The following is a 26,919-nucleotide window of genomic DNA, read 5'->3' as shown; positions in this document are numbered from 1 at the left end:
TGCACAACACTCACACATGCTGTACTTTCTAAGGCTCAAAAATATATCCACCCATGCACATACGCACACACATAGAGAGAGTGCAAATTTTAACCAATCACTTTCATGATTCACTGCTGCTTGTGTGCAAGATGGTTAGTTATGGGTAGGTGCCCTGCGGTGTGAGTGAATGTGTGTCACTTCCCCCACAAATGGAAACATTTAGACACTGAAGTGTGTCCTGAGGTGAGAGCTGTAGAAGCTCTCACTCATAAAGTAGCGGGGAGGCAGCCTGTAGAGGAAATGAGCAAGGCAGACTGGTGGAGGGAGAAGAGTGTGACACACACTGAAGGACCTCACACACACACACACACACACACACACACACACACATACAGTATACAGACACACACACATGCTGGTGAACCACACACCGATGACTGCTGTGGTTGTGCTTTGCGCCATGTCTGTCACCGTCTCGTCTTTCACCTATGGCTCCAGCTGTGTTTGACTTCCTGTGTTTTCTACGTGATACTGTGGTGTCACTGGCAAAAAGGACACAGCCGGTACTGTACCTCCATGTTGTGTGGTGGTGGTTAAAAGGTTGACTGACCTCACCGTGAACCGACACCAGTGCTGAGACACCTGTGGAAGTTCACCGCAGAATACAAAATAATGTGGGATAGGTGCTGAAACATAATGGAGCGTCTCATTTTTAGACTTAAGTGGCGCCTTATTTTAAATTCCACCTCACATAGTCTCTTACTCTATATATTTTTATTTTCACTCGCTTGTTGTAAAGCCTCATCTCTTTTTTCTCTCTCTCTCCCTCTCGCCGACGTGTTGTGCATGAGCGCCTTTATTAAGCAGGATGACCTGTCATGCAGGTGTGAGGGGAAGGTGATGACTGCCCTCGCCCTCCACACATCCTCATTCTTTCTCTCCCCCTCTGTCTCTGCTCTAAAGAAAGACACTGCCTCTCCTCTACCAATTGGTCTGGCTTCACTTCACCTCAGACAGGAGGGGAGAGGTGGACAGAGGGGTTGAGGAGAGGAGGAGGAGGATGCGAATAGGGAGGGGGGAAGCCTCGGTGTGAAGGAGAAGGACCCAAGAAACTTCAAAGTCAGTTGAATTCCCTCGTAGGTCAGCCTGTTTTTAATGGTGATTAGTATTAGCATGCGTTGCAAGCTTAAAGACATTTTTTGTTTGTTTGTTTGTTTTCATCCCCAGCCATGCCAATAAACAATCAGTGCATTAAGTGGCGAGCAAATGGAATCAATTCATCCAGTTTTGCGCAGATGAGTGCAGAAAACGAGGCGTGAAGCAGCCGCTCTCTGTGTTTGGAGAGGCTAATTAGGAGCCCATTATAGGGCATCTCAGCATGGTGCTACCCTGATTGTTTATTAGAATTTCACTAAGGTGAAGGAGAGTGAGAGAGAGAGCAAGAAAAGGGGACTAATAGTAGTAATAAATGGATAATAAATGGATACCTAACTAAGACACACACACACACACACACACACACACACAGAGCCTCGGTGAACGCCAGCCCCTGGGCCTCCTACAAAAAGGGCTCTTGTAAAAGTGGGGGGAAAAAAAGAAAAATCTCTACCAGCACCGTGCATATGCTTGGCTCCGTCCTCTTAAAGACTGTCTTATTAAATGGGTAAGTGGCTGAGTGCTGGGACCACCAAGTGAGCCGTGCTGTCACTGGCACACTGCTCTCTGTGGGCTGAGTGCCGCAGGCGTAGACAGGATATGATATAGGGTCACCAGAAATGATGGTTTAACACTCAATGATACATCAGTTCCCAGCACTTGCCGCTTAGCCTGCCAGTTGCGTTTCTGAGACTTTTCTAGTCCTGGTTTTTTTTTTTTTTTTTTTTTTTTTTGTAGAAGACGCAGAGCTAGGTCATAGCCTCCCACAACTCTACCTTTAAAGTGTGTGTGTGTGTGTGTGTGTGTGTATCTGTGTGTGTTGGAAGGCAAAGGCAGTAATCAACAAAGACAACAGGGCCTTCTGAAGAAGGAAGATCAATAGCCTGCTACAGGTGACTGACCCCAGTGTGTGCAGACACATGCATGCAGGCTAAGCACACACAAACACACACATTCAGGCGTAGGCATATGCTCCAGTAAGTACTTGTGGCATGTTCTCCTCTGTGTTGTCTCCACCTAACCTCTGGTTTACACTGTATGTGTGTGTGTGTGTGTGTGTGTATGTGTACGCTAACACAAGTCTTGCGCTCTCATCTTCAGGATCTAAGGCTCATTGCCAACTGGTGCTTTGGTGCCAGGCACTGCCTTATCACCTCCCCGGCACGCACACACATGCACACACATACACATACTTGCATTCTTACTCACATGTGCACTTTAAACAACCTTACTGCAAGGGGTTTGTGCACAGGCACTCACACACAGTCGTACATGATGATCTACCCTCCACATAAACAAAGATAAGAGCACGAACGGTCAGCGCAAGGCCCCAAGAGGTACAAAGCTATTACTGGGAGACCACAGTCGCGTGGCTCTCTGTGTGGCTGTGTGTGTGCAGTCATGTTTGTGTTTATGTAGTGCCAGTTGCAGAGCAGAGCAGCTCAGAGTTCTGTGCGTCACTGCCATTTGCCATTCTTGCAGCACTAACCACTGCTAACTGCCTAACGGGGAGACTGCCACCGGTAGCGTGAGGTGTTAAACTCCTCCCTGGCTTTCTGTCAAAGTCTTTGCCGCCAGCCGTCACAGCTCAAAAGTGATCTGACAATATAATCACAGCAAGTCACTGAACAATGTGCCAAAGGGCCCTGACAATTCGACAATGACTTTGCCAGCTGCAGTGTCTCACACAGAGCCCTGATTCACACCTTTGTCAAGCAGTGCGGGGCTACTTAGGGATGGGGTGTGCTGTCTCCATCTTGATCCCCGACAAAAATCCAAGCCCATTGAGGTGACACAGTACAAAGCGTTTTCCCACTTTGCCAAGCTGACAAATCTAATTATCGTGCTAACATTCCTGGGATCAGTCCTAGATCAAGTCTCCTTAGTACTGTGAGCTGCACACCCAGTGTCCCTCAGGAAAGGAATTTCTCCGGATTCCACTGATTTCCCAGATTCCCAGGTCTGAGCGCAGAACATGTCTCAAAGCTTTGTAATTACTCACCGATATTCCCATAGTGTTACCTTTACAGCTATAGCAATTATAGGCTCGAAAATACATGTTTGCCTTGCTTGTTGAGTGAGGTGAAATCTCATTACTTATTTATTAGCTTTAAAAACCTTGAGGCAGAAGTACAAAAGTTTGCCAGTAGCGACATCCATAACTCAAGTTGCCATTTATTAATGTTTCAAGAGGTTTTTTACAGGTTCATATTCCACACAAAAAAATCAATCTCTTTTCAACACAGTATGATTTGAAAGCTAAAAATAGACCGTTTCAGGCACTTTGCTCTGGCTGAGTGACAGAAGTTCGCCTTTGTGTAGCAGCGGAATGAATTCCACAGCATTATGACCGCATCAGTTCCTTCAGCTTTTTGAAAGAAACGCAGCACAGAGTCTGTTGTTATCAGAGCGTAGGCCCAGCCACCTTCTCCCTTTATGGGCATGTTTCGCTAATCTTGCTACTGGCCTCTACTTTTTAAGTCGAAACAGGTGTTGCACTTATAACGCAATCTTGTATTAGTGCAAGCACCTCGGCTCATACTCCTCCATGGCTGTGTTTTCTTTGCAGATTCCTTTCCTGGCTAGGAGGCCTACACCTTGTTTCATATGAGTTAGAGACTCGAGGACGAGAGTCATTAAAGCTGTTTTGATACGGGTGTAATTTTAAGATGGACTTGCTAGGGGTCAGATGTACTTCTTACAAGTCGATGCTTCAAAAAGCAATGAAGGATTCATGTGCTGGCACCAAACCAGTTAAGACAAAAGTCATGTCCGCTGTGAGTCACAACTCATCATTTCTGTTTTTGCCATGTGCTGTGTGCGTGTTAGCAGGTAGGTGAGTTTTATTGTCTCCCTTAAAATAAAGGCGATTTTTAAAAGTAAAAATCAATCTGGCACAAGACCCAGCAAAGGTTTCTGCTTTGGTCCACTCAGCCACCCTCCTCTCTGCCTTTTCTTCCATTTTCATGTCTAAGGATAGAGAGATTAAAGGGAGGCCATGTCTCAACCCTGAAGAACTGCCATCACTCAGAGATGAGCAGTGCCAAGCTCCTCTCTCTCTCCCGCTCTGTTTCTCCGTCTCTCTATCCGCTGGATACGCAACATCCCCTGGTGCTCTTTGGCCCTTCTCTCCATCCTAAACCCACTCACACACACATCACTTCCATGATTTACTGTCATACACTCCTGCGTGCGTGTGTGTCAGTGTGTGTTCACATATGTGTTCTGTGTGCATGGCAGCGGCCACATCAAATACACTAAAGCAGCGCTCCTCTGAGACATTACCCCATCCATTCTCATCCCCCCATAGTGATTCCAATACAGAAAAAAGTCAACATTTCAAAACCTGAAAAAATTAATAAATAAAAGTAAAGGCAGACTACATCTGGCACAATGTCTGTACTTAAGGTTTCCAAGTATGTGTCTGGGGAGGAGATCTGGTGGGACGGAGCCTCTGTCGGCTTGGAAGCAGTAGAAACGGATGTCACACTGGAAATTTATACGGTGCGGTTCAGGGAGCAGCGGCTGTAAATTGACAAGTGATGCTTGTGAGCAGCGTTACCCGTCTGTTTCCCTTTCTCTCATCTTCTATCTTTTTCCGCTCATCTTTTCTTCTCTTAGCGTAGCTGTTACTTCATACATCTGTGCTCGCCCCGAGCATTATTGTTAACGGGTGAGAGATACAAAAACAAGCCAGGAGACTAAAACGGGAAGGTAGCTGTGCGAAGAGACTTGGGAGAAAATTACTCGTGTTCACTTTGTAACATGAAATAGTGACAGACAAAAAATATGAAGCACATCTGAAGCCAATATCTTTAATCTTTCAGCAGTGTTTTGCTTGGATGAATGTGACCGTTAAGTCCTGTTTTGGCAGCGAGTATGAAATGAAGGGGAACTGTAATACAAGTCTGAAAATATAAATACAGTTTGACCAGTAAAACCTGAAAATGTCTGAAAACAGTGTTTTTCTTTTAATTGCATGCCCTCTTAGCAACATTAACTATAATCCCTGTCATTTCTTCCTGGAAAAATGTTTAATATGGCCAAGGCTATTAGGCCACAGTGTTGAAGTGCTCTGTGTGTGTGTGTGTGCAGCTCTGTGCACACTGGCATGTGTGTGTGTATCTGTGCTATAGTTTGATCGGGTCATTCTACTGTATAAATGTCTCTAATGGCAGCACTCTTTTTAATAATGCAGGAACCTCTTTTCTGCGTCCCTCCTCCCCATCACATCATGTTTGGAGTGACAGCCACATGAGCCACCACTCCACTCAGTCCACTCAGTCTACAGTAGGTCACCTAGACACAGAGAGAGGCGCTCAAACCAAGACCATAAGTCTGGAATATAATGTTGAAATATGCACAAAAGAGGAAAACAATTAGTTACTTGCAGTTATTTAGCAATTAGCAACAGTTTCACAGTGCAGGGAGAGGCTGACGACAAAGATAAAATGTGGTGTTCACAAAATCTGGGATTTAATTTGCAATTTTAAGCTTAAAATCTACCTTACTCTTCTTTTTAAGTTTAATTTTTGGTGCTTTTATTACCTTTATGATAGAGCAGCCAGAGGGTGACAGGAAAGGGGGGAGAGGGTATGACATGCAGCAAAGGGCCAAAGGTCAAGTTGGTACACACAGCATAATGTCTCCAGTTTGACCAGGGATCTTGGCTGCATCTTGTACCCCTCTTTCTCTCCCTGTTGCCTATCTTTTAACTATCAAGGCAAAAATAAATGCCTTTTAGTCATTTTAAATTATGCCTAAAATGTTGTATATATGCACAGGAATGCTAACTGTCAATTTTGGGTGAGCCATGCTTCAGTTAAAATTGTGGTGCACAGATAAATAGAGAGCAACAAATATAAAAATATATATTAAAATAACATAAATTGAGCTGTCCCCGAAACGGCAAACAATACGCCAGTATCCATGTGGAGAGCATGTGGGGCAGGCATTTGTGGAGGACCACAGAGCCGTCGTCGGCCAACTACACCACAATCTGACAAAGAAATTACACATCCAGTGGATACTTTAAATCGAAATCATTTAGTCTTTTCGATGCAAAAATCTAAATCATTACACACTTGAGTGAATCCTTCTGAGAGGACGAATTGTCCCGGTGATACTGCCTCTCTGTACGAGTCAGCGCTGAACACTGCCTGTGCAATGTTCAGCAATGACATCTGCTAGACTTTTTGCTTCTCTCCCACCAGCACTGCCGCACGCCAATTGAGAACAGACAGATGCCAAGACCACTGTGGCAGCTCTGTCTTGCTCCCTCTCTCGCTATTTTTTTTCTTCTTTCTCCCAGCCCAGTGTACCAATTCTCTCTGATATGGGAAACATGCTGTCACATCTGGGCCTTCCAGAGAGAAAGAGACGTGAAGGGAGAGATAATACGAGACAAGGATGGGTGAAAGGATCATCAGGGCGCACAGAGAGGAACTCTCACACCGCCGCTCTTGTGCGCACACACACATGCGATATGTCACAGGCCCGAACATCAATGTGGGTGCCGTGAGGATGATGCCCCTTCAGGGTGACAGCGTGATAAGAAGGGCGCATTATACTGTAGCACCAGTGCAGCATGGTGCGCGTTACTTGCCGCACCCCTACCTCGTCTCTTCCGTTCGCTCCCCTTCTCATTAACCTCGGCTCTGATTGCCCCCAGGACTCCCTTGTGCTAATTAGAGGGGGGAAATATGTCTACGATGCATGCACTATTGTACAAACACACACACACACACACACACACGCACACACTTTTGCACAGCTGACAGAGAGGCTTCTGTAACTGGAGGTGTGAGAAAGGCTCGTCTGCAATTGTGTTTCATCTACATTGTGAATGTGTTGGCAACTGCAGGGTTAACCCCAGCAGGTGACAGTTAGCAGCACTGTTGAATCCTTTTACACAGACAGCCTTCATCTCCGCAGCGCTCGCCTCTTGATTTAGCCGTGTTAAATCAAGAAGTGAGCATTTTGTCTCAACATGACACAATTAGGGCTGAACAGGATATGAAACTGTGAATTGTTCCTTTCAGTTTTCCCCCCCTTGTCACTCACTTCTTATAAAGGGTATCACTATAATATCACAAACAATTCAATAACAAATCCTAATGAGAAATTCAAATAGGATCAGACGGAAAAAGAACAATTAATGTAATTTCTTCGTATTTTAATGAGGATTGACCTCGTGTGGGGAGATGCTTAGAATGGAGATTAACTGATGGCCAAGTTGAATCGCTTCTCACACACACACGCACAGACAGACACACACACACTGTTCCCAGATCCATGGCGAATTAAAGCCTATTGACAGAGAAGCTGTGCGACCTCTTCCAGCGCAGACATTTCTAACAGCACTCTGACATCTCCATTCAGGAGGCTTTTGTGTTCCGCAGAGCAATTTGTGAATAAAGAAAGGGTCCGTTTTCTTTTTTTTTTGTTTTACATGCTGTTAGGGACAAGAGCGAGCAGACACAAACATGTTCTGGGAGTTGTACAGCAAATAGCCATTTGTACCTGGACTGGACCTGGGGAGAAAGACAGAGAGGGACGAATGGGGAGGGGAGTATAGATAGAGGGAGGCGGGGGGGAGATGGAGAGCGAAAGAAAGAGTATTTAAGAGCACTTTAGTGCCAGCATAGATGTAGTCACTTCTCCCAGTGGACAAAACCAGGTCCCTCCACACCATGGCATGATTTTTCACTTTAGCAAGCACCACTCAGTCTTCCTCCTTCGGTCCCTCTCTCCTTTCTCCTCTTCTCTCAGTCACTGCGTGCTTCAATGATTCCATCATTCCCTTTCATTCACTCTGACTACAAGGGGTACAAGTGCACACACTAACAAACACTCACCGAAGGCACACACGCACACACACAATTTGACCCATATGCTCCCCTGCCATGGGTAGTAAATAATTCCATTGTGAGGGCCATTAGCAAGTATCTCAAGGGTTAAGAGGGGAAATACACAGGCAGTCAGATGGGCGATTAGACAATAAGAAGATGAAATGTCTACTATTGTTTTGTTGCTTATTGTTTCACAGAGCTCACATTAGACCTGTGGCTAATTCATATGCTTAATGTCCTTTTATTTGCCCTGGTTTTTTTTTTCCTCAAGAGGCCACATACTGTAGAGATGAAGACATTTACAGGCACAGACGTACACACACATTATTTGTATTGCTACCTCTCGCTCACATGTGGCAGCAGGTTAGTCTGCCAAAATCTAATGATCAACAGACCCGGTTCCCATCACTGTTTAGGATTCAACATCCCTTCAGACTAAAGGAAATGTAAGATGCAATTATGCAAAGTATAGAGAGGGCAGAGCCAAAACTCTTCGCCTGTCTTCATGCATTCCAACTGAAAAACCAAACTGTTTGGGTTAATGTACTGGCCTGTGTGTGTGTGTGTGTGTATGAGTATGGCCTAAAGCAATGCAGCTTGCCCTTTTCGTTGAGGACTGCACCTTACATGGCTACATTACAGTCTTGCCAGTGACATAGCCTTTGAAGAATTAGTGTCACTAAGCCAGAAACCTCACTAAGCAGAATGACTATGAACAATGCAATTCATCTTAATTGTGTCTAGACGTGTGTCAGCGCATGACTTGTACATGTGGTGTGTGTGTTTGTGTGTGTGCGTCTGTATCGCAGCACAGCCTGCAGTCCAGTCGGTACACATGAACCTGTGGACACACTAACTGGTCCTCTGAGCCTTTAGTTCAGCCACTGTCAGAGGGATCCTTGTATTTTTCCACAGGCATGTCAGAGGATTACACAGTCCCTCTGCTGTTTCACTGACCTCCCCCCGCCGTACACACACACACACACACACACACACACACACGTACATCAAAGCAGCTCAGCGTTGTGCCCAGCACTGAGCTAGGGGCACACTGGCCTACTCACTCAGCAGGCTGTTGGCACACACTCCACATCTGCCTGCAGGGATTGCCAATGGCAAGCATGGCCCATGTGTGTGTGTGTGTGTGTGTGTGTGTGTATGAGAGAGAGTGTGCTCGTTTATAAGAAAAAAAACAACATATGTTCTTTGTTGACTGTATGGCTGTCTGAAAAAGTGTTTACATCTATTTGTGTGTCACATTTTAAAGTTGCACAGGTAACATTTTTTTAAAGCGTCAGTGTCTATTTTTTATACCTCACAAATCGCGACCATTTAATTTGAAATATCCAAGATTTCCACTTCGTTTTAGTCAGCCTAAAGTCTAGCACTAGGGGAAAAAACATAAATTTTAATCAGACAGTATGTCAGCTAGATTCCAATACCAGGTTCCAGTAATTTTACTAAACGAAAAACAGAACTACACGAAACACGGCTACTCTCGTCCATTTAATTTATATGTATTTCATAAACAGGAAAATTAAGTTCCTTGCAGAAAGCAACACAGGCAGGATAATAAATGGGACAAGACATTTCCCAGCATTCCCAGTTATTATCTATCACTCAAACGTGTTTTCAATACTCGCTGGCCCAGGCATAGGAGGAAAAAACTGAATGCTTACATGTGGTTTTAAATCAGAAAAACAGGTACATGTAAATGGGCACTGGGTAACAATGTATAAGAGTTATAATGCAACATGAATTATTAAAGCGCCCAGGCACACTGGCTGAGGGGAAGATATGGTGCATGTGAATTATCCCTGATCAATATATAGAGTTTAGTGGTAACAAGGTTCCTAATTACGCCCCCGTTTGACCACACGCTCACCTCTTCTCCCACCTTTTTGTTTTCTTCTCTTTCCAAGCTCTGCTCACTTCCCACTCGTCCTCTGTCAGGCGCTTTGGCCTACACACAGGGCAACTATACAAGTACAATACAAATCAATGGGTTAACACACTAACACACAGACAAACAGCAGACAAGGTATAGGTTTCAAGACCTCTAACCCAAACACCTCTGCCCCTCCAGGGTGATCAATACTCAGAAAAATAGCATTAACAACCCGTCGCACTTTTTCCATCTCTTTCCTTCTTCGCTAATCATTCTTTCGATGTTATCTCTCTCAGCCCCTCCTCTTTTCTTCAGCAGCAGAGAAGGAAGTTTATTTCCCAGAGCTCCTTAGAAATCCCAGAAGCCTGCATGCCCCCATCTCACCTCCAAGCCACAGCCAGACACCCTGTTAGAGGCTATTACTGTCGTTAGCTTCCCCCTCCATCCCAACAAGACTCAGACAGAACCTGGACATTAGCTAATCCATACTTATTGCATCTGGGTTCCTCTCACAGCCTTGTAATTCATATGGAGAGACATATTAGTGCGACATATTAGGCTGGCAACAGCTCTACGAGGTGAGATGCTACACTGACACTAAATTGACTTAGCTGGAGCCTCGTGGGACGTCGTAGGGCACTGCTGCTGGCTGACGACTAGAGCCCAGTCTGCCTGTATTGAGTTTCTGTGATGGCTGTTTAGCTTGTACTGCTACACGGGGCAGAGAGGGGGAATGGAAGGTGCTCCGGCTCATCGCGTTTACTGACAGGAACCCTGCAGACCACAAGGCTATAGGGATCAATAGCATTGCACTGCACAGCACTGCCAGAGCAGGCCAGACCCAAACACAGGAAGATTGCATTACACATGGGCTTAAATCGGGACAAGCCTGCAGTGTTATTAGCACGCACACATTCAATTTGCACTCAAATTAAGGACGGCATTTAATTTCCAAATGCATTATCACATACCGTACATTCGTGCAAACACAAACACGCCATCCGTCCCAACATCTGACAGACACACACGCACAGACACAGGTTATGTTTTTGTCTGGTGATCCTGGACCTGAGCCTCCAGGTGGCCCTACATCCCTCCTCTGAACAAACAGAGCAGCGGTTCGCTCCACTTCCCCCATGTCACCGGGGCCAAGCCCAGACATTGTGCGGCCCACCGGCCTGCTGACACGGCCACCCAGCCTGCCAGGGATTTGCCGCTGGGTCACGGAGTTGACATTTATTAAAGGAAGTTGCATGGAGAGTTACAGGGAGTTGACAGTCCTCTCGTCACGTCGCACTCCAGAATTCAGAAACCTGTGCACAGCACACACCCCTTCTATGTTTCCAACAATAAAAGAAACAATGAAGCTGTTAAGCACTGTATGGCCCTCCCAGGGCCCACTACAATGAGGATGACAGCTTTCATTCCCCTGCCTAGTGCAACTGGGTTTGGAGTTCCTTGCTGGGAATTCCAACTTATTACGCATTAGAAGAGGGGATAAAATACAGATGTTTGATAACAGACAAATCTAAAAAAAAAAAAATACAAAAACAAAAGCCTATATGTTAAAATTACTAAGTAGGCAGTATATAAATGATTATGAATGAATATTTGTGGGCCGCAAGGGGGAATGCGGAGTTTAGTGGACCGTGAGGAACAATGAAAATCTAAAAAGGAGAAGTCGAGTGAAATGGATTGAGTGTGTTGAGGACCAGATGTGCCGTGGATGGATCAAACATCTGCTGGCTCTGCAAGGCCTCAACGGTCTTGAATGACCCCCATCATCCAACCTTTCTCAGCATGCGCCCTGGTAAACTTTTTGTTCCTCCTTGTCTGCCCCCTCATATAGATCAAGAGTTTTTTTTAACTATGTTTTAAAATTTCAAAATAAAAGGTATTCAAGTTAGTTGTTACATGGCCCATGCTTGCAAACATGAACAGGGCTACAAGAAAAAGGATTCAAATTTTACGGTGCAGTTTTTTGTTTTTTTTTTGTCTGTTATTGTTCTCGATTTTGTGTGTTTTGATGGTCTAGAGCTTTTCTTGGTGTATAAGTTACAGTACAAAGAGGCAGCACCAGATGGTAATGGTGTTTATTTTTGCAGTAAGTAATCACCATTCTGGAACTTATGACAGTAGACAGGCCCAGGGACCTGGAACCATGCCCCGAGAGACCTGAGCACCACTTCCTGTTGTACCCGCATGATCACACACATGCGCTATCACTCACACACACACACACACACACACACACACACACACATGCATGCACACATAAACATGAACATCCCCCGGGCTGCTGGCGATGTGAGCCCCTGGGCCACAGGGATAGATGTGTTCTGGCATATAGGTTGGGGTAGTGTGAATTACACTGCAGCCACACTGGCACCCTCCGCCTCCAAGATGAATGAGCCAACTTACATGCCAGGCAACAATTCCAGCGAGGCAGTTTAAAAACAGGGATACTAACACAGTTGGTAATTTGGGACCATTTCACCCACTCAGTGCATTATTTTACTTAACACGCACTACTGCACACAAGGCCAAGCTTAGGTGTCGCTTACGATATTGTTATTAGGTTGTTCACCCTCATAAAGTCGATAACTAAAATGTCCGACTCTTTAATTACAACTACAGCTTGTAATGATACTTTTGACCAGAATTGCAGCCTTTAATATAAGGCAAAAATACTGATTTGTTTTTTGCATTAAACTGCAGTTAATGTATTCATTTTGACACAATTTTGGAAATTAGAAAACTAATTTAGTAGCTCTGGGGTGCCCCACAGCTCACTAAAAGCGTGTGCACAGTGACGCAGGTTCGATTGCACGTCATCTTTTTTCTTCCTCCCTCCTTTCCTGTCCTCCAACTGTGCTATCAAGGCAAAACCAGGCAAAAAATATTAAAGAATAAAATAAATGTCAGCAGTTATTTGATATTTTCTTTTGAGTATGTACATGCCAATACACAAAAATCACCATAAATTTGTTTTCAAAGACAAATTTCCAAAAAGACATGCTGCCAGCTTTTTTTTATATATATTGTTCCATGAAATATGAAAAGCAGTCATATTCGCTTCTGCAGCTAAAAGTAATGTCAAACAGAAAAAAGGAAGTGACAGCATGTACAAGAACAATAAAGGCTGATTTAAAACTCAAGATGTTGCATGATGGGCTGCTGAGCCAACAACACCATCAGGACACACTGTAAAAAAAAAAATTGGAGCACTTGTCCGGCAGTCACCGACATCCTCCTTTAACATCTGAGAAAACATTATGAATGATTTACAATTACAGAGTCCAGAGCAACACATTGTTGCCAATTGGCCAAACAGTCAGATTCCTAGTTAACATGACAGACACAGACTCCTTTGGGGCATCCAGACCCCCTAGCAGCCCTTCCTCAGTGTGCGAGTCAGGCTGGCAGTGAAATACTGTCAGAGAAAGGAGTGGGGTGGAGGGAAGGTACCAGAGAGAGAGGCTCGAGTTAATGGTCTTGCATCTTCCTGGCAGCATGTCAATAATGGCTCTGATCACATTAAGTAAAGAGTCCATTAGCTTATTCTCTTTCCTCCTGCATGCTCCATAGCAAAAGCACAGGAGAAATCTGAAAAGCTCCCCTAATGCAGTGTGTCTGTGTGTTACAGACACCTCTATCTGTTCCCAGGCAGACCAAAGCAAAATGACTTGGGAGGTACAATACATTATCCATTCACATCTATTTCCTTTTACACAGTGACGTGAAAGTGAAAGTGATGTGTGGATTATTTTGACTGTATCAAGATAAATGTTCCAGGTACTGCACTATAGAGGAAGATTCAGGAACAGTGTAAGAAATGGTTGCAACTGGAGCTGACAACATTTAAGACTTTATAAACAGTATAGTCAGAAACAATGTGTCATATGTTGGATTTATGAGCCTGAGCCCTCATATAAAGTTTTCATTAGCAATAAAGTTATGCTTTTATCAGGTTCTAAGTTGAACTTTTTTTTTTTTTTTTTTTAGCGCCGTCACTTATCAAAGTCTGCGTTTCTCTCCTCATTACTAGCCTGGGGATATAATGTGATAAGGGGCGGGTATTACACAAAAGAGGAACAGAAATGACTGATACATAAGACACAGTACAAACATGTACGTTTGTGGCCAAAGAGCAAATTGTGAGCATATGTTAATGCACCTTCTCTGCAGCAGCCTCCTGCCAAAATAGTAATCAAGACAAAGGAGATGTGATATAAGAGAGAAAGAAAAGCAGGTTGTCAGCCCCCCCCAACCACACACACATCTCCACCAACACACACACACTGGACAGACAGACCATTTCTCAGCCGCCTCACTGCTCTCCACTGGCCCTGGAGGGGGCACAGCGGCCCCCACATCTGTCTCCCAGGCCCACGACAGACCTGGCTGCTGCAGCCAGATCCAGCATATCACACGAATCATCCTCAATTAATGTGAACCATCAGGCGTTCCCTCGCTGCTTCTATCACTCCACCCCTCTTCTCTGAGGCATCCCCTCTAGCTCAGTGCTAGGTCCGCTGAGTTTTACACATTGACCGCGGCTACGGTTCCTTAGCACAGTTGGGTGAGGCCAGCCAACGTTATTGTGTATGCTTTGTGAAAAGAGACAGGGAATCAATACATCAGTCCAGACCCAGACGTTGCTCACATGTAAGCGCTGCGAGGCGGTTCTTCAGAGGTTCTGAACTCAGAGAACAGCCAACTTTGCTCTGCAGCGAACCGGGGCTTGAAATGGCTTCCATGTGCCGCCCCATCTGCACCTCTGTTGGGCTGTGGCCAAAGGACTGTCCTTTCCACTTTTTAAAGATGCCGGGGGACAGCTTTAAAACAAAAAAAGGGTGGTGATGGTGGTGCTGGAGGTCAGGGGGGTTGGATGAATCAGAGGTTAGAGGACCTTTTCTAAAATGACGGGTTTGTTTTCAAAAACAGATAATGAAAAAAGACAAGTCAGTGGGAAAAGAAACGGAAACTGTTTACTAAAGGCCACCTGGAACCAGGGATGTGCCAGATTGTGACTCACCCGTCTGTGGTAGAGTCCTCTATAATAACCCCCACCAGACCCCCCTCCCTCCCTATCCTTGCAGCCTGCGACTGCACTATAAATCTCACTCCAGTCGATTAGTGTGCCCTTAGCAACAACTAACACACAGTCATGAAATTTTAACCAAAGCCATGAGTTAAATCAGGTTGAGAGGGAAAGGCAGGGTATCTCGCGGCCGGTTGGTTGATCAGTGTGTCTGGCCCGGTGAAATAAGCCCTGTGGCCTCTTCACATTTACTCACACTAGAGTCCAGGAAGCTCTCCTTTCTGGCAGTGATGGACATAATATTAACCAAGGCAATGTCCTTTTGCATGGCTGTTAATTAAATTATAAAATGAGAATCACACTTTAATAGAACTGTTCAAAGATTTAATCAGGATTGGGTGCTGGTGCTGTGGGTCCTATCTGGACTTCACTGAATTGCCTGTATTTCCATGTCAGCTGTCTTTAAAAGGAGTGGACTGTTTTTTCATCAAGGCTGAAATTAGTGTTTTAGCAATTACAGATAGAAAAGATTGTATTTGGCATATTTATTGAAGCTTGTGCACAAAGGCTGAACATAGGTGGTGGTAAAGTACAACACACTGTGACCTGACTTTGAGCTGTTTTATCTGATGTAGCTCATTTCCCAACAAAGTGTAACTACAAATTTTCACTTATTAAAACCAGACCACATTCAGGAAGACATCAAGGCTGTCTTCTGCTGAAGTATAAAAAGACACAAGTATGCTATTCTTTGCACAAGACTCTCCGGAGCATGTCGAGAGAGACAGTGTGGGAAAGTTTACGAATAAAACTATTTGCTACACTGCTTTTGGTTACTTTTTTGCCATCTGATGCAATGGAAGGCAGCTGTAAAACACACAATACTGTAAGCTACCACAGATTTTTGTGCATATTTCCTAAAGGTACAGTCCACTGTGTGATAGCTTCATTTGTGGATTGCCTGTCCCTGTAATAAGCAACCACAACATGACATGATTGTGACTGATTAGTCCAAAGGGATACTGCTCAGTCTGTCTTTGACGACAGGATGAAATGTCTTTACTGGTGCCTTGTAAATTATATATCAGCGTCATCTTGTACACCAGCAGCAGACAGCCCATGTACAGTAGATTTTCATCCTGCTATAAATATACAAATCAATGTTTCTATTGTTTAGAAAACATCAAACCTCTAAGGTAGATACACAAGGTCACATCCAAAACTAACAAAGTCTTTTGATGTGCAGAGCATAAAGGAGGAATTTACCATGATCACAGAGTGTAAATTTCAACCTCTATGATTCCTACAAATGTCCTCCACCCACATCTGGACGTAGCTACTGATTTCCCTGTGGTCCATCACAGGGGAAGAAGTAGAGCTGGTTGTTCACACATGACCCCTGACCTGCCACTGGGGAGCCAACGGGGGGAGCAGCCTGTGTCTTGGGAGCTCTTGCCCTCTGATGTGATGGCTCCAGGCAGTGGGCTTTGCGTGAACCCATCCCCCATGGCACCCCTCGCCACTAGATCCTCTGCATTATTCATACAGCCCGAGATGGGGTGGGGAGAGAAACAGAATATGGAAAAGGAAGCACCAAGGTTCAAGACCTTCTCAGATCACAAGGAACTTCTGCTTAACCTCCCTTGAAGTGGCGAACACAGGGATAGAGCAGTTTTTTTAAGGAACTGGATCTGAAAGCAGGACTGGGGATCAATGGGGATTCCCTCGAGGCTTGGTGGAGATCGCATTCACTGAAAGGTGATTGGTGAATCAATGTGGTTCCCATGGTTCACTCTGCCATTGTGAGAACTGATCCAACTACAAGTGATACTTTCTTATGATCGGCCGAGTTGACTTGTGTTAATGTGGAACCAGTGTAGCATCATCCTACACAGAATGTGCGAGTGTAAACATGAAAATGTAAATATCACTGACATTATATGACTCACGCTCTATGAGGATCAGTGATCTCCCATTTGATCTACTGTACATAGGCACAGGTCAATAGGAAGTATTTATAGCTAATACAGTGTTTGCTTAGCATGGCAGCTCTCTCCACTGCTTTCCAAATACACTCAGTCATTGAGTATGATAGGTGATGATTAGTGAAAAGCATATTACATGTTAAGCTGTTAATCCCTAATGCACACCATGCAACCTAACAACGCTGCACACCCCGGCTCTTAATACAGCCCAGCCCATAACCTACTAATTGCATAATTGCCTGATTTGTTTTAACTGACAGTGGTGCCCTGGCCCATGACAAGGCCATCATTTGCTCATCCTCATTGTCAGCAATTTGCAAGGTGGATACCCCACTACACACCCACTCCACAACATCCAGCACCACAGTATTAGAGACAGCCATGAATTAAGAATGCATCGCAGCGGCGGAGAGATGAATAAATACAGCCGTTGCTAGATTAATTCTGAGAGACATGGATGCAGGAAGATAAAATAAACTAACAGCAGCAGGCTGTCCACCAGATAAAGTGGGTACTCCATCGTCTCTCTGCTGTAATTATTGGCTAATAGTCATTAACCTGGCAAACAGAGGTTTAGCTGTATTGTTTAAAGGACTCTGGGATGCATAATGACAGACTAATATGTCATAGCACTGGGGGTGATGGGGGAGGGGTGGATTAATGAGATTTTACTGGAGGGAGTGTACAAGAAGAGGTGGGGCACGCCTGGAAAATATAGGGGAAAGAGGGCCACATTAAGCTAATTGGAAGATGAGTGCCTACTTGTAAAAGTGCTTCTAATGGCATATTTGTTTCTCTCACAGCATCACAAGGCTAATGCAGGGGAGTGGAGTTGTGAGACTTACTGTAGTGAGGACTACAGGGTGTTTGCAAATGTGTGTCAACGCATACTTTATATACTCATTCTAAAACATGCATATTGCTCTCTCATCTTTGATTGTTTATTCATTTTTATGGGGGTTACCTGCATTAACCATTTTTGGAATTTAACATTGCGACTAAAGTGATATCTTTCAAAATATAGTTGTTATAAATGAGGTGCTGCAGTGGCTTTTAAAGGAATACTTCACCTACAAAATGACCATTTGTGTATCTATTAGTCATGCCGTGTTACTTTGAATTGTGAAGAAAACTTTTTTCACATGCTTCCATGGAAAACGGCAAACGTTGATTTGTTGATTGACTGGGGACAAAAAGAAAACAGGTGCTCGCACACTGTCCTTTAACTTGCAAAGTACTTAATTAACAGCAACGTTTCGGTCCTCAGACCTTTGTCAATCAGGATTGGGGACCACATTTAAAAACATCAAAACATTTGATTACAAACTTTTACACAACTTGTGCAGTATAATCCAAGTCTCATCTGTCTAATTGGGTATTTAGTACTTTCCAAGCACATGCATTTTCACTAAAACTTGCTTTGAGGCAAGCATAACAGCATAGGTATGTTTAATTTTCCGTTCAGTTTTCAATAGTAGTGGTGTACCGAACATGGGAAGTACTGAGCATATGGCTGGATAAATGTGAGTTAGATTAGACTGCACAAGTTGTGTGAGAGTTTATAAACAGATGTTTTGATATAGTTTTGTTGTTGTTAAATGCGGTCCCCAATCAGTAAATCAGTAAATTAATATGTTTGCCATTTTATGTGGAGACATGTGAAGAAAAACAAAGTTTTCGTCACATATTAAAGGTATCTCGGCATGACTAATTGATATACAAATGGTCATTTGGTGGGTGAGGTATTCCTTTAAGAACCAGCCATGTATTGAAAGGCTTCTTGGCATAAAAACACAGTAGTTTCCACACAGACTGAACCTTAATCAAGTCTGTCCCCTCACATCCTCTTCTAGAGCATTTTTGAATTTGTGTTGACTCTGTGCTCCAAGGCCGACCCCTGCCCAAACGCTTGTTGACCGGCCTCCAAAACTCAATTGACCAGTGAACGAGTAGTGCTTGGATAGCCTCCTCTCAGACAGGGTCCAGTGCAGAGCAGAACTGCTGACCTGTTCTGACAGCTGGCTGGCCCTTCCTAACACTAATGGGTTGCAGTTTGGCCTGTGTCACTGTGTTTTGGCATTTTGTTTGACTTCATGAGTGGGGAAGTGGAGGCACAGGGTAGGACTAGTAGAGGATGAAATAAATATCTGAACCCTGTTTGATTCAGTCAGTGACTGAGACCAGGCTGGATAACTGCATGTGGGTTTGGACTTTGGTAAAGCGATTTTGTTGATGTGTATAAGCTTGCAAAGCTTTTTAGTTTTCTTTTAATGAATATCATTAAAAGCTCACTTATAGCTTGAGACTAATCTCTAGCATTTATTAATGGAACTCCCATTAAAATTACCTCCTTTTTGAGAGCTTGTGGTTCTTGTAATGTTATTTCAATCTCAATTAGACGAGCAAACAACAAACTGGGGCAGTTAGGTAATTGATATTAAGATGTCTTAAATTGGCTTAAATTGAATTAAATGTGGCCTACCAATGACCCCCCCCCCAAAAAACAAGTACTTTCCATTGCTATTTAATGCCTATTGATCCGAGACACTTTTCATTAGGTAATACCATTATATTATATTTAGAATTTTTCATGGTTCTAATCAGAGTTGTAATTGTAGGCCACCTTACTGTATTTGCATGTGTAACATTCACAAATTAATGTTTTTCTTTTTCTTTTTTGGAAATATTAAAAGACTGCCCCACTTCTTAGAACTATAATTTCTTAAGAAATGTTCTGGTTGTGGAACTATTTAAAGATTCACTTTCTAATCTGCTTTCATTTTTTTGTTTCAATTAAATCAAATGGAAGTACTAATGCCCAGATGGCCATGCAGTATGAAATAATAGTGCCCAGGCTAGAATTTAAAGTCATACCTCCAGGCAAAAACTCCAGAGCGCACACAGAATGAAAGTGTAAAATGTTTTTTAATGTATATTTAACAACAAATACCCCAGTGACTATTGATGTTTCGTCTCAGAAGAATCTATTTCTCCAGTATATCTGAGGGCATGATATGAAACCACTCACACTTTTATTTTCTCTGTTTTTCTGCTCTTCTTCCTCTGTGTCTCCTCCTGTACTATCTCTCTTTCGCTCCCTCTCTTTAAACATTTATCTTCTGTTTTCTCCTTACAGGCCCTTTGTGCTTTGTGATGTTGGTTTTTACAGCTTTTTACTCACCAGAGTTGCCATTTATCTTTTATAGATGCCAGCAGCTAGGAGCACATATGAAATGTTACCATTTCACTGTGACTAATTGTCATCGCTTGCGTTATTCCCTTGGTGTCACTTGCGCCTGGTCCCGCAGGAACCTGTGTGTGAAGTATTTACACTATGTCTCTCTCTTGCTTCTGTTTCTATCTTGTTCACACAAACACCCATATTAAACCATCTTATAGCAGTAGCAGCAGATCTATAAGAGGATAATTTTGTTAAGAGTCCTGTCGTCAGTGCCGTAAATCAGGATTAGGTGTGGGTTCATACAAGAGGACAAAAGCACTAGCTTGAACATTCACTGGCTCAAACTTAGTAGCTCAACCACAAACTAAATTCTCAGGATTTGCCAAGATTCTTTTCCCAGAATCCCTTGCCATCTCTTGATGTTTGAAAATATTCACATTTGCACAGAGTCTTAATATTTTTTAGCCATTAATAGCACATCTCCAAAAGACACCAGCCAAGAAAAGTGCTCTATTTGGAATGACGCCCATCTGAATAGCTCTGGTCTCTTAGGATGGAAACTTGCTTCTCACCATTCCCAAGTCTCCAAAAATACAGGAACTTGAAATGCTAGGGGATTAATATAAATTATCTATTGTTTATGTTTGATATTTTATGTTTCTGCCCTTTTTCATACGTAGCCCTATTCAACTGAGAATGTATCACCAGTTGACAGTGTCCAAAATGACACGATTCTTTATTACCAAGTATTCCACCATTAATATTTAAGGTTGTGTATCCTTGAAACCGTATTAACATACTGATATGATTAAAAATTAACGTAACACAGGTTATACATCCTGTAGGCCCCAATAACATACGAGCATGATAAATATGCAGCCTGTCAAATGAAAGGAACACAAGCTCAATGCCACTGTCAAGGCATACGCTTAAATAAACATGAGTTTTTCTCTTTAAATGTCCAAAGCCATTCCCTGATACACAGTGTAGCAGTCCCATCCTCCCTCAAGCATTTCACTGCCTTAGAGATGGAGAATACACTGAGAAAAATGCCTGCCAACCAAGGTGCGATTAGTGGCTTGCATTAATTATGCTATTATTTCTGCCATGTCTTCTCTTGCTCACACAATTTTGTAAATATCCCGGGGTAGTGTACAGTTTGTGTACAGAGGGACTCCCAGCAAGAGTTCACATCTTTTACAAAGCTGTTTTGTTAGTCTCACAGATTATCATCCCCACAATGTTGGAAGTCACAGAGACTTGCTTATCACCCAACCTCAGTGCTTTTGATTTGTTTGCATGAGACTCAGTTAAACTCTTTTCATCACTGTGCGAGTAACGCTCACAATTGCAGGGCTGATTTCTAGAAGAAAAAAAAAATATTTTTTTTTTTCGACAAAGCTCTGTTAGTTACTTGTCGCTCCAGGAGCCTTTGAATTTCATGAGCAGAAAAGCTCGCCCTTACAAACTAACCCCTGCTCTATCTTCTCCTTTGACCACACTGATTATGCACAATCAATAATGGTTTGTATTTTGGTCTTCTCTCTTGTCTCTTCTGGGGCATGTAGGATGCTGCAGGCAAGGTGCTGGACCGCTGGACCATCATGTCCCGAGAAGAGGAGATCATCACCCTGCAGCAGTTCCTACGCTTTGGTGAGACCAAGTCTATTGTGGAGCTGATGGCCATTCAGGAGAAGGAAGGTCAGGCAGTTACAGTTCCCTCCTCCAAGACAGACTCCGGGATTAGGACATTCATTGAAAGCAACAACAGAACCCGCAGCCCGGGGCTTCTGACACATCTGGAAAACAGTAGCCCATCAAGCATTCACCATTTTGAAAACATCCCCAACAGCTTAGCCTTCCTCCTGCCCTTCCAATACATCAACCCAGTTTCTGCTCCCATGCTCGGCTTGCCCCCAAATGGCCTGCCTATGGAGCAGTCTGCTCTCCGGCTGCGGGAACCCAGCCTGCCAAACCAAGGTGAACAGGTAGACACCAGTGAGTCAGAGGTGTCCCTGTCACCCTTCCGTACAGGCCAGAGCCCTAGCCGTGGAGCCCTGGGATCCATGAACAACATTGAACCCAAGACAGAGCCCAACAACAGGGCATCACCTATCTCACCAACCCCTTCCACCCAGCAGGCTCAACAACAGCAGCAGCAGCAGCAGCAGTCACAGCTCCAGCAGCAGCAGCAGCAGGGCCAACAGCAGTCCCAAAATCAACCTCAACAACCCAACAGTTTGAGTGACCACCAAGTCCACCACCACTTTGTAAAGGACGAGCAATCTAAATCCATCACCCATGCTTCCTTTTCCTCCAAGATGCATCGCATGCGCAGAATGGGATCCACCTCACGCAAGGGTCGTGTTTGCTGCAACTCTTGTGGCAAAACCTTTTATGATAAAGGCACACTAAAGATACATTATAATGCTGTACACTTGAAGATCAAACACCGTTGCACCATTGAGGGTTGCAACATGGTGTTCAGCTCACTACGCAGCCGCAACCGCCACAGTGCCAATCCCAATCCACGGTTGCACATGCCCATGCTGCGCAATAACCGCGACAAGGACCTCATCCGTTCAACCACTGGTACACCTGTCATCTCAAGCACCAAGAATGGTGGCTTCACACTCACCAGCCCTGGAAGGCCACCACTGGGCTTCACTACTCCACCTGTAGATCCTATGCTTCAGTCCCCCTTACAAAGCCCACTGGTGTTCCCTTCCCTGAAGTCAGTTCAGCCTGTCCAGCCAGTGCCCCCATTCTACCGCACACTACTGTCCCCTGCAGACCTTGTCAGTCCTCCAGTGTCACTGCCCACCAGCCCCATCCTGCCCACAACCACCAACAGTACCACCCTGATGGACCAACAACAGCAGCTCCTGGCTGCTGCAGCAGCGGCGTCACACAATAATGTTCCTATGTCAGAGGTAGGACCCATGTCCCACCGCATACAAACACCTAGTGCCAATCATGACCTTAACACTGGCAGCAGTGACCCCACGCCCAAAAAGAAGCCTCGTAAATCTAGCATGCCAGTAAAGATTGAGAAGGAAGTGATTGATGTGGCAGACGAATATGACGATAAAGATGATGACGATGATGACATCCACCATAATCACCACCACCACTCGTCTCTTCTGCACAACAATGTCAAAATGAATGGTAACTGTAACAGCAACAACAACGGTGGCAGTGGTAATGGTAACCACAGTGGTGGTAGTGGGCAGCAATCCCCTTCCCAGGATGAGATGAGCCCTGGCCTAGCTCTGAGAGGCATGATGAGACAGAGTGAAGATGAATGCCGAGAAGGTACTGGCAGTGAGAGCAGGGGTGGAAATGATCTTCAAGGCTCAGGCGAGCTTCGCTGTATGGGCAGCTTCACCTCTGAGGATCAGGACCATGAGAGAGACTTTGAGAATGAATCAGAAACCTCTGATTCAAAGATGTTCTACAGAGATGAGCTGATAGATGTGGAGGAACAGCAAAAACACAGCAGGGGTGGAAAGTGTCAGGACAAGGAACAGGAGGATGAGGGTAGTGAGGAAGCCCATTTGAGAAAGGAAATGGAAAGCAAGGTTCATTCCTCACCCTCCCCTCATCAACCCCCTATCAAGATTAAGGAAGAACTCAACGATCCTACCTACGACATGTTCTGCATGGGCCAGTATGGCCTCTATAATGGAGGCATGGCGGCAGCTGCTGCTGCTGCAAGCATGGCTGCTCTGCATGAGAGCTTCATCTCTTCGATGGGCTATGGTGCCAGCCCACCCAAATTCCCTTCTTCTCAATCACCAGAAGGAGACCCATGCTCAAGTCCTGACCCCAAGATCTGCTACGTGTGTAAGAAGAGCTTCAAGAGTTCCTATAGCATGAAACTGCACTACAAGAATGTGCACCTCAAAGAGATGCATGTGTGCACTGTGGCTGGCTGCAACGCTGCCTTCCCTTCCCGGCGGAGCCGAGACAGGTTAGTGCTAGAACTTGGTAATGTAACCACTTAACTTAATCTAATTGTGACAGTCGCAGGTAGGTTCAGTGGAAATGTTTAATTCAATCTTTATCATCCTTGATATTTTAAGTAACGACACAACATAACTCCACAGAATATACTAGTTTTTTTTTTATAAGGATATAGTGGTTTTATAAAAGCTGTGTTATAATAGTCCAATAGATACTAGCATTTTTGTGAGATATTGCCTTTTCATTTCATGTTAATAAAACAAGATTTAGCTCCAGTATTTCATTACTCTATGACATTTACCTGGATAGGCTATCACTTGACATCTGTTAGCTAATTCAACACTATAAAATTGATTCAGGGGCATCTGCTACTTGTCAAGTCAGAGTTCAGAAAAGTAGGGTGTCAGGATGAGAAACACATACACACACACACATTCAAAAAAGCACTACGTGGTACCCATCAACCCTGCAGCTGCAGTGTGTTATTTACCTGCCCTCACTACATGTACCTCATCTTGTGACAGGGAGGTGAAGGCGCATATATTAACATAGACAGCGGTTTGTCAAACCACTGCATTTATTAGCGCATTAGGAGGTGAGGCTAGCCATACTCACCTGGGCTTGTTAGCACATATCCATCCCACACACACACACACACACACACTCCGCAGAATAGTAGTAGCAGTGGCAGCAGGTTGATGCCATAACACATGCTGGAGGTACATAACATCACTTGTGCCCTCAGCAAGCACAGGCTCCCTAAGGGATTACCAAAAATTGTTTTTTTGCATCATTGGAGCACTTTTAAGTGTTAAATTGGCCATCATCCAGACATGCTTCATGGGCAGAATTTCACAATCCTTCAAATGCCAGTAACAATATCCTTTAAAATTACTAATAATAGAGAAATTGAATAGGTTTCAAAATAACAGCTGTGTGTGAATTCATGTTACAGGTCTGGCGACACAGAAAATCATATTCCCTTGCCAGTCATGTAAACATCCAGCAGGGACATAGTGTAAAATGGCCCTTGACACAATTTGTAAATTCTCTCTAAAAATACACAGCACCTCAAGTCTAGCAAATATCTCTCATGCTCATACTCCCTATCTTTTTTAACAGAACTCAGCTGCTCTACATAACAGCCTTACTCATTCTGTTCTTTAAGGGGAATACAAAATATATTTTAAAAAAATGATTTAGCTTGAAACATCTGTGACAAGTGACACTTTTATATAAGTAAGGTGCACGCTGCAACTCACTACATGTTTCCAGTTGGGAAACAAATCTTAAAGAGAATTTTTTTTTTTTCCTCCGTGTTTTGTCTCACCCACACACTGGCTCTGCACCCCCATCATCTCTTCCTCCACCATGGCTACCTCCCTCCACCTGAACTCACTGGTCCTTTCCCACCCTGAGCCTTTTTATTACATTTGTTGTTTCGGTGGCATCTGTTCCTACCACTGTTTGTTCATTAGCAGCATGTAAATAGAGCAGGTGATTCCGGGACTCTATCAGAATGGATGTGGGAAGGGAACAGGGGGAGCAGCGCAGGAGACAAGTTAGCATTAGTGAAGGTGAAACCCTGCTGCTCACCTGACGCAGCTGTGCCGACAGAGGCAAGATGACAGGATGTGTTATTATAGCATGCACTGCCACAGTGTGGTGTACAGCCACCGGTGAGTTTGTTATCTCCCCTCTTTTGACAAGGCTTTAGGAACAGAGAACGCCTTAGGCATGACCCACCTGCTGTGTAACACGTGCATGCACACATACACACACGCGCGCGCGGATGAAAATATATATGTACAAACAGATAAAAGAGAAAACTTGCTTTTCTATATGCCTTGTCTCTTCATAGTTAGTCTCCTAATGCTGCAAAACAATTGTTGGACATAAAAATTAAAAGCCTTATGGCAAGAAGAGAGCTCCAGAGTACATTTATATAAGCAATGCAAGGTAAATATATTTATATAGCAGAGAGGAGTTACACCTTAGAGTTTTGTAAACTGAAAATTTCTGCTGTTGGTAATCAGCAGACTTTGCTCAGGCTGTTAGTGGTGTTAAAGTGGATGCTTTGAAATCAAGAGGCGACAATAGTAAGAAGTGAAAAAATTATCAAAAAGGATGGCATGGGGGAGGTTCATTCTCACAAATATGTAGCCAGGCATTTGGTATCAAAGCCAGGGGTGATTGGAGTGCTTGAGACAGGCACAGAGGGTTCAAAGATTAGACCACATTGCACAGAGAAAAGCCAGCACCTCAACATGAACTCTTCCTATGCTCGCTCTCTATCTGTGTCAGCCTGTAGGTGTGTGAGCGTGTGTGTGACAGTTTGACTCCATGATGAGAAACACAAGCATATAAATGCCATTCAAACACATAAAGTGGCAGAACATATGGGAGATAGAGATAACTTTGTAGCATGGAGGGACAATCGCTGCTGCAAACATAAAGCATCTCTGAGCTGGGGGGGTGTGCAGTATAGCTCTGGGTGGGTGAGACCTAAGCACACTATTGTTTCCATACTTTTTCCGTGGGGGATAAATTCCTGATAGCATATGGGACATATTACTGTGCCGCTGGTTCAAACAGGGAACAAAACAACAGAAAGACGGACATTACATCGCTGGAGGAATCCTGGGGCTTTGAGACGAGTCAATACACAAACAGGGCTCTCATCAAATCTGTCCCCAGATAATCCTGTAATGACATAATGTATGTTTGAGTGGAACGGTGGCAATAAACAGGGATATAATTTAGTTGCTTTCATAGGAGCATATTCTCTGATATGATTAAACTGCATGTACAAAGATGTTTGCACAAAATAATCTTTAGAATGTTTATTACTAGTAAATTAGATAAGT

General features: G+C 44.0%; 1 protein-coding gene across 6 annotated transcripts in view; it reads left to right on the top strand.

Moving 5' to 3' along the window:
• The window catches only part of bnc2 (basonuclin 2), a 190,177-nt gene that overhangs the window by 153,120 nt on the left and 10,138 nt on the right, over nt 1-26,919 (top strand). For all 6 annotated transcript variants that reach the window (XM_049569609.1, XM_049569608.1, XM_049569611.1 and 3 more), the window contains one exon: nt 21,655-24,059. In XM_049569609.1, coding sequence (XP_049425566.1) covers nt 21,655-24,059 — 2,405 coding nt within the window. The remainder of the gene's footprint in view (nt 1-21,654; nt 24,060-26,919) is intronic.

Source organism: Epinephelus fuscoguttatus, linkage group LG3 (genome assembly GCF_011397635.1).
Source record: "Epinephelus fuscoguttatus linkage group LG3, E.fuscoguttatus.final_Chr_v1".
NCBI lineage: Eukaryota > Metazoa > Chordata > Actinopteri > Perciformes > Serranidae > Epinephelus > Epinephelus fuscoguttatus.
The sequence above is the reverse complement of the archived record's forward strand: the minus strand, read 5'-3'. Positions and strand labels throughout refer to the sequence as shown.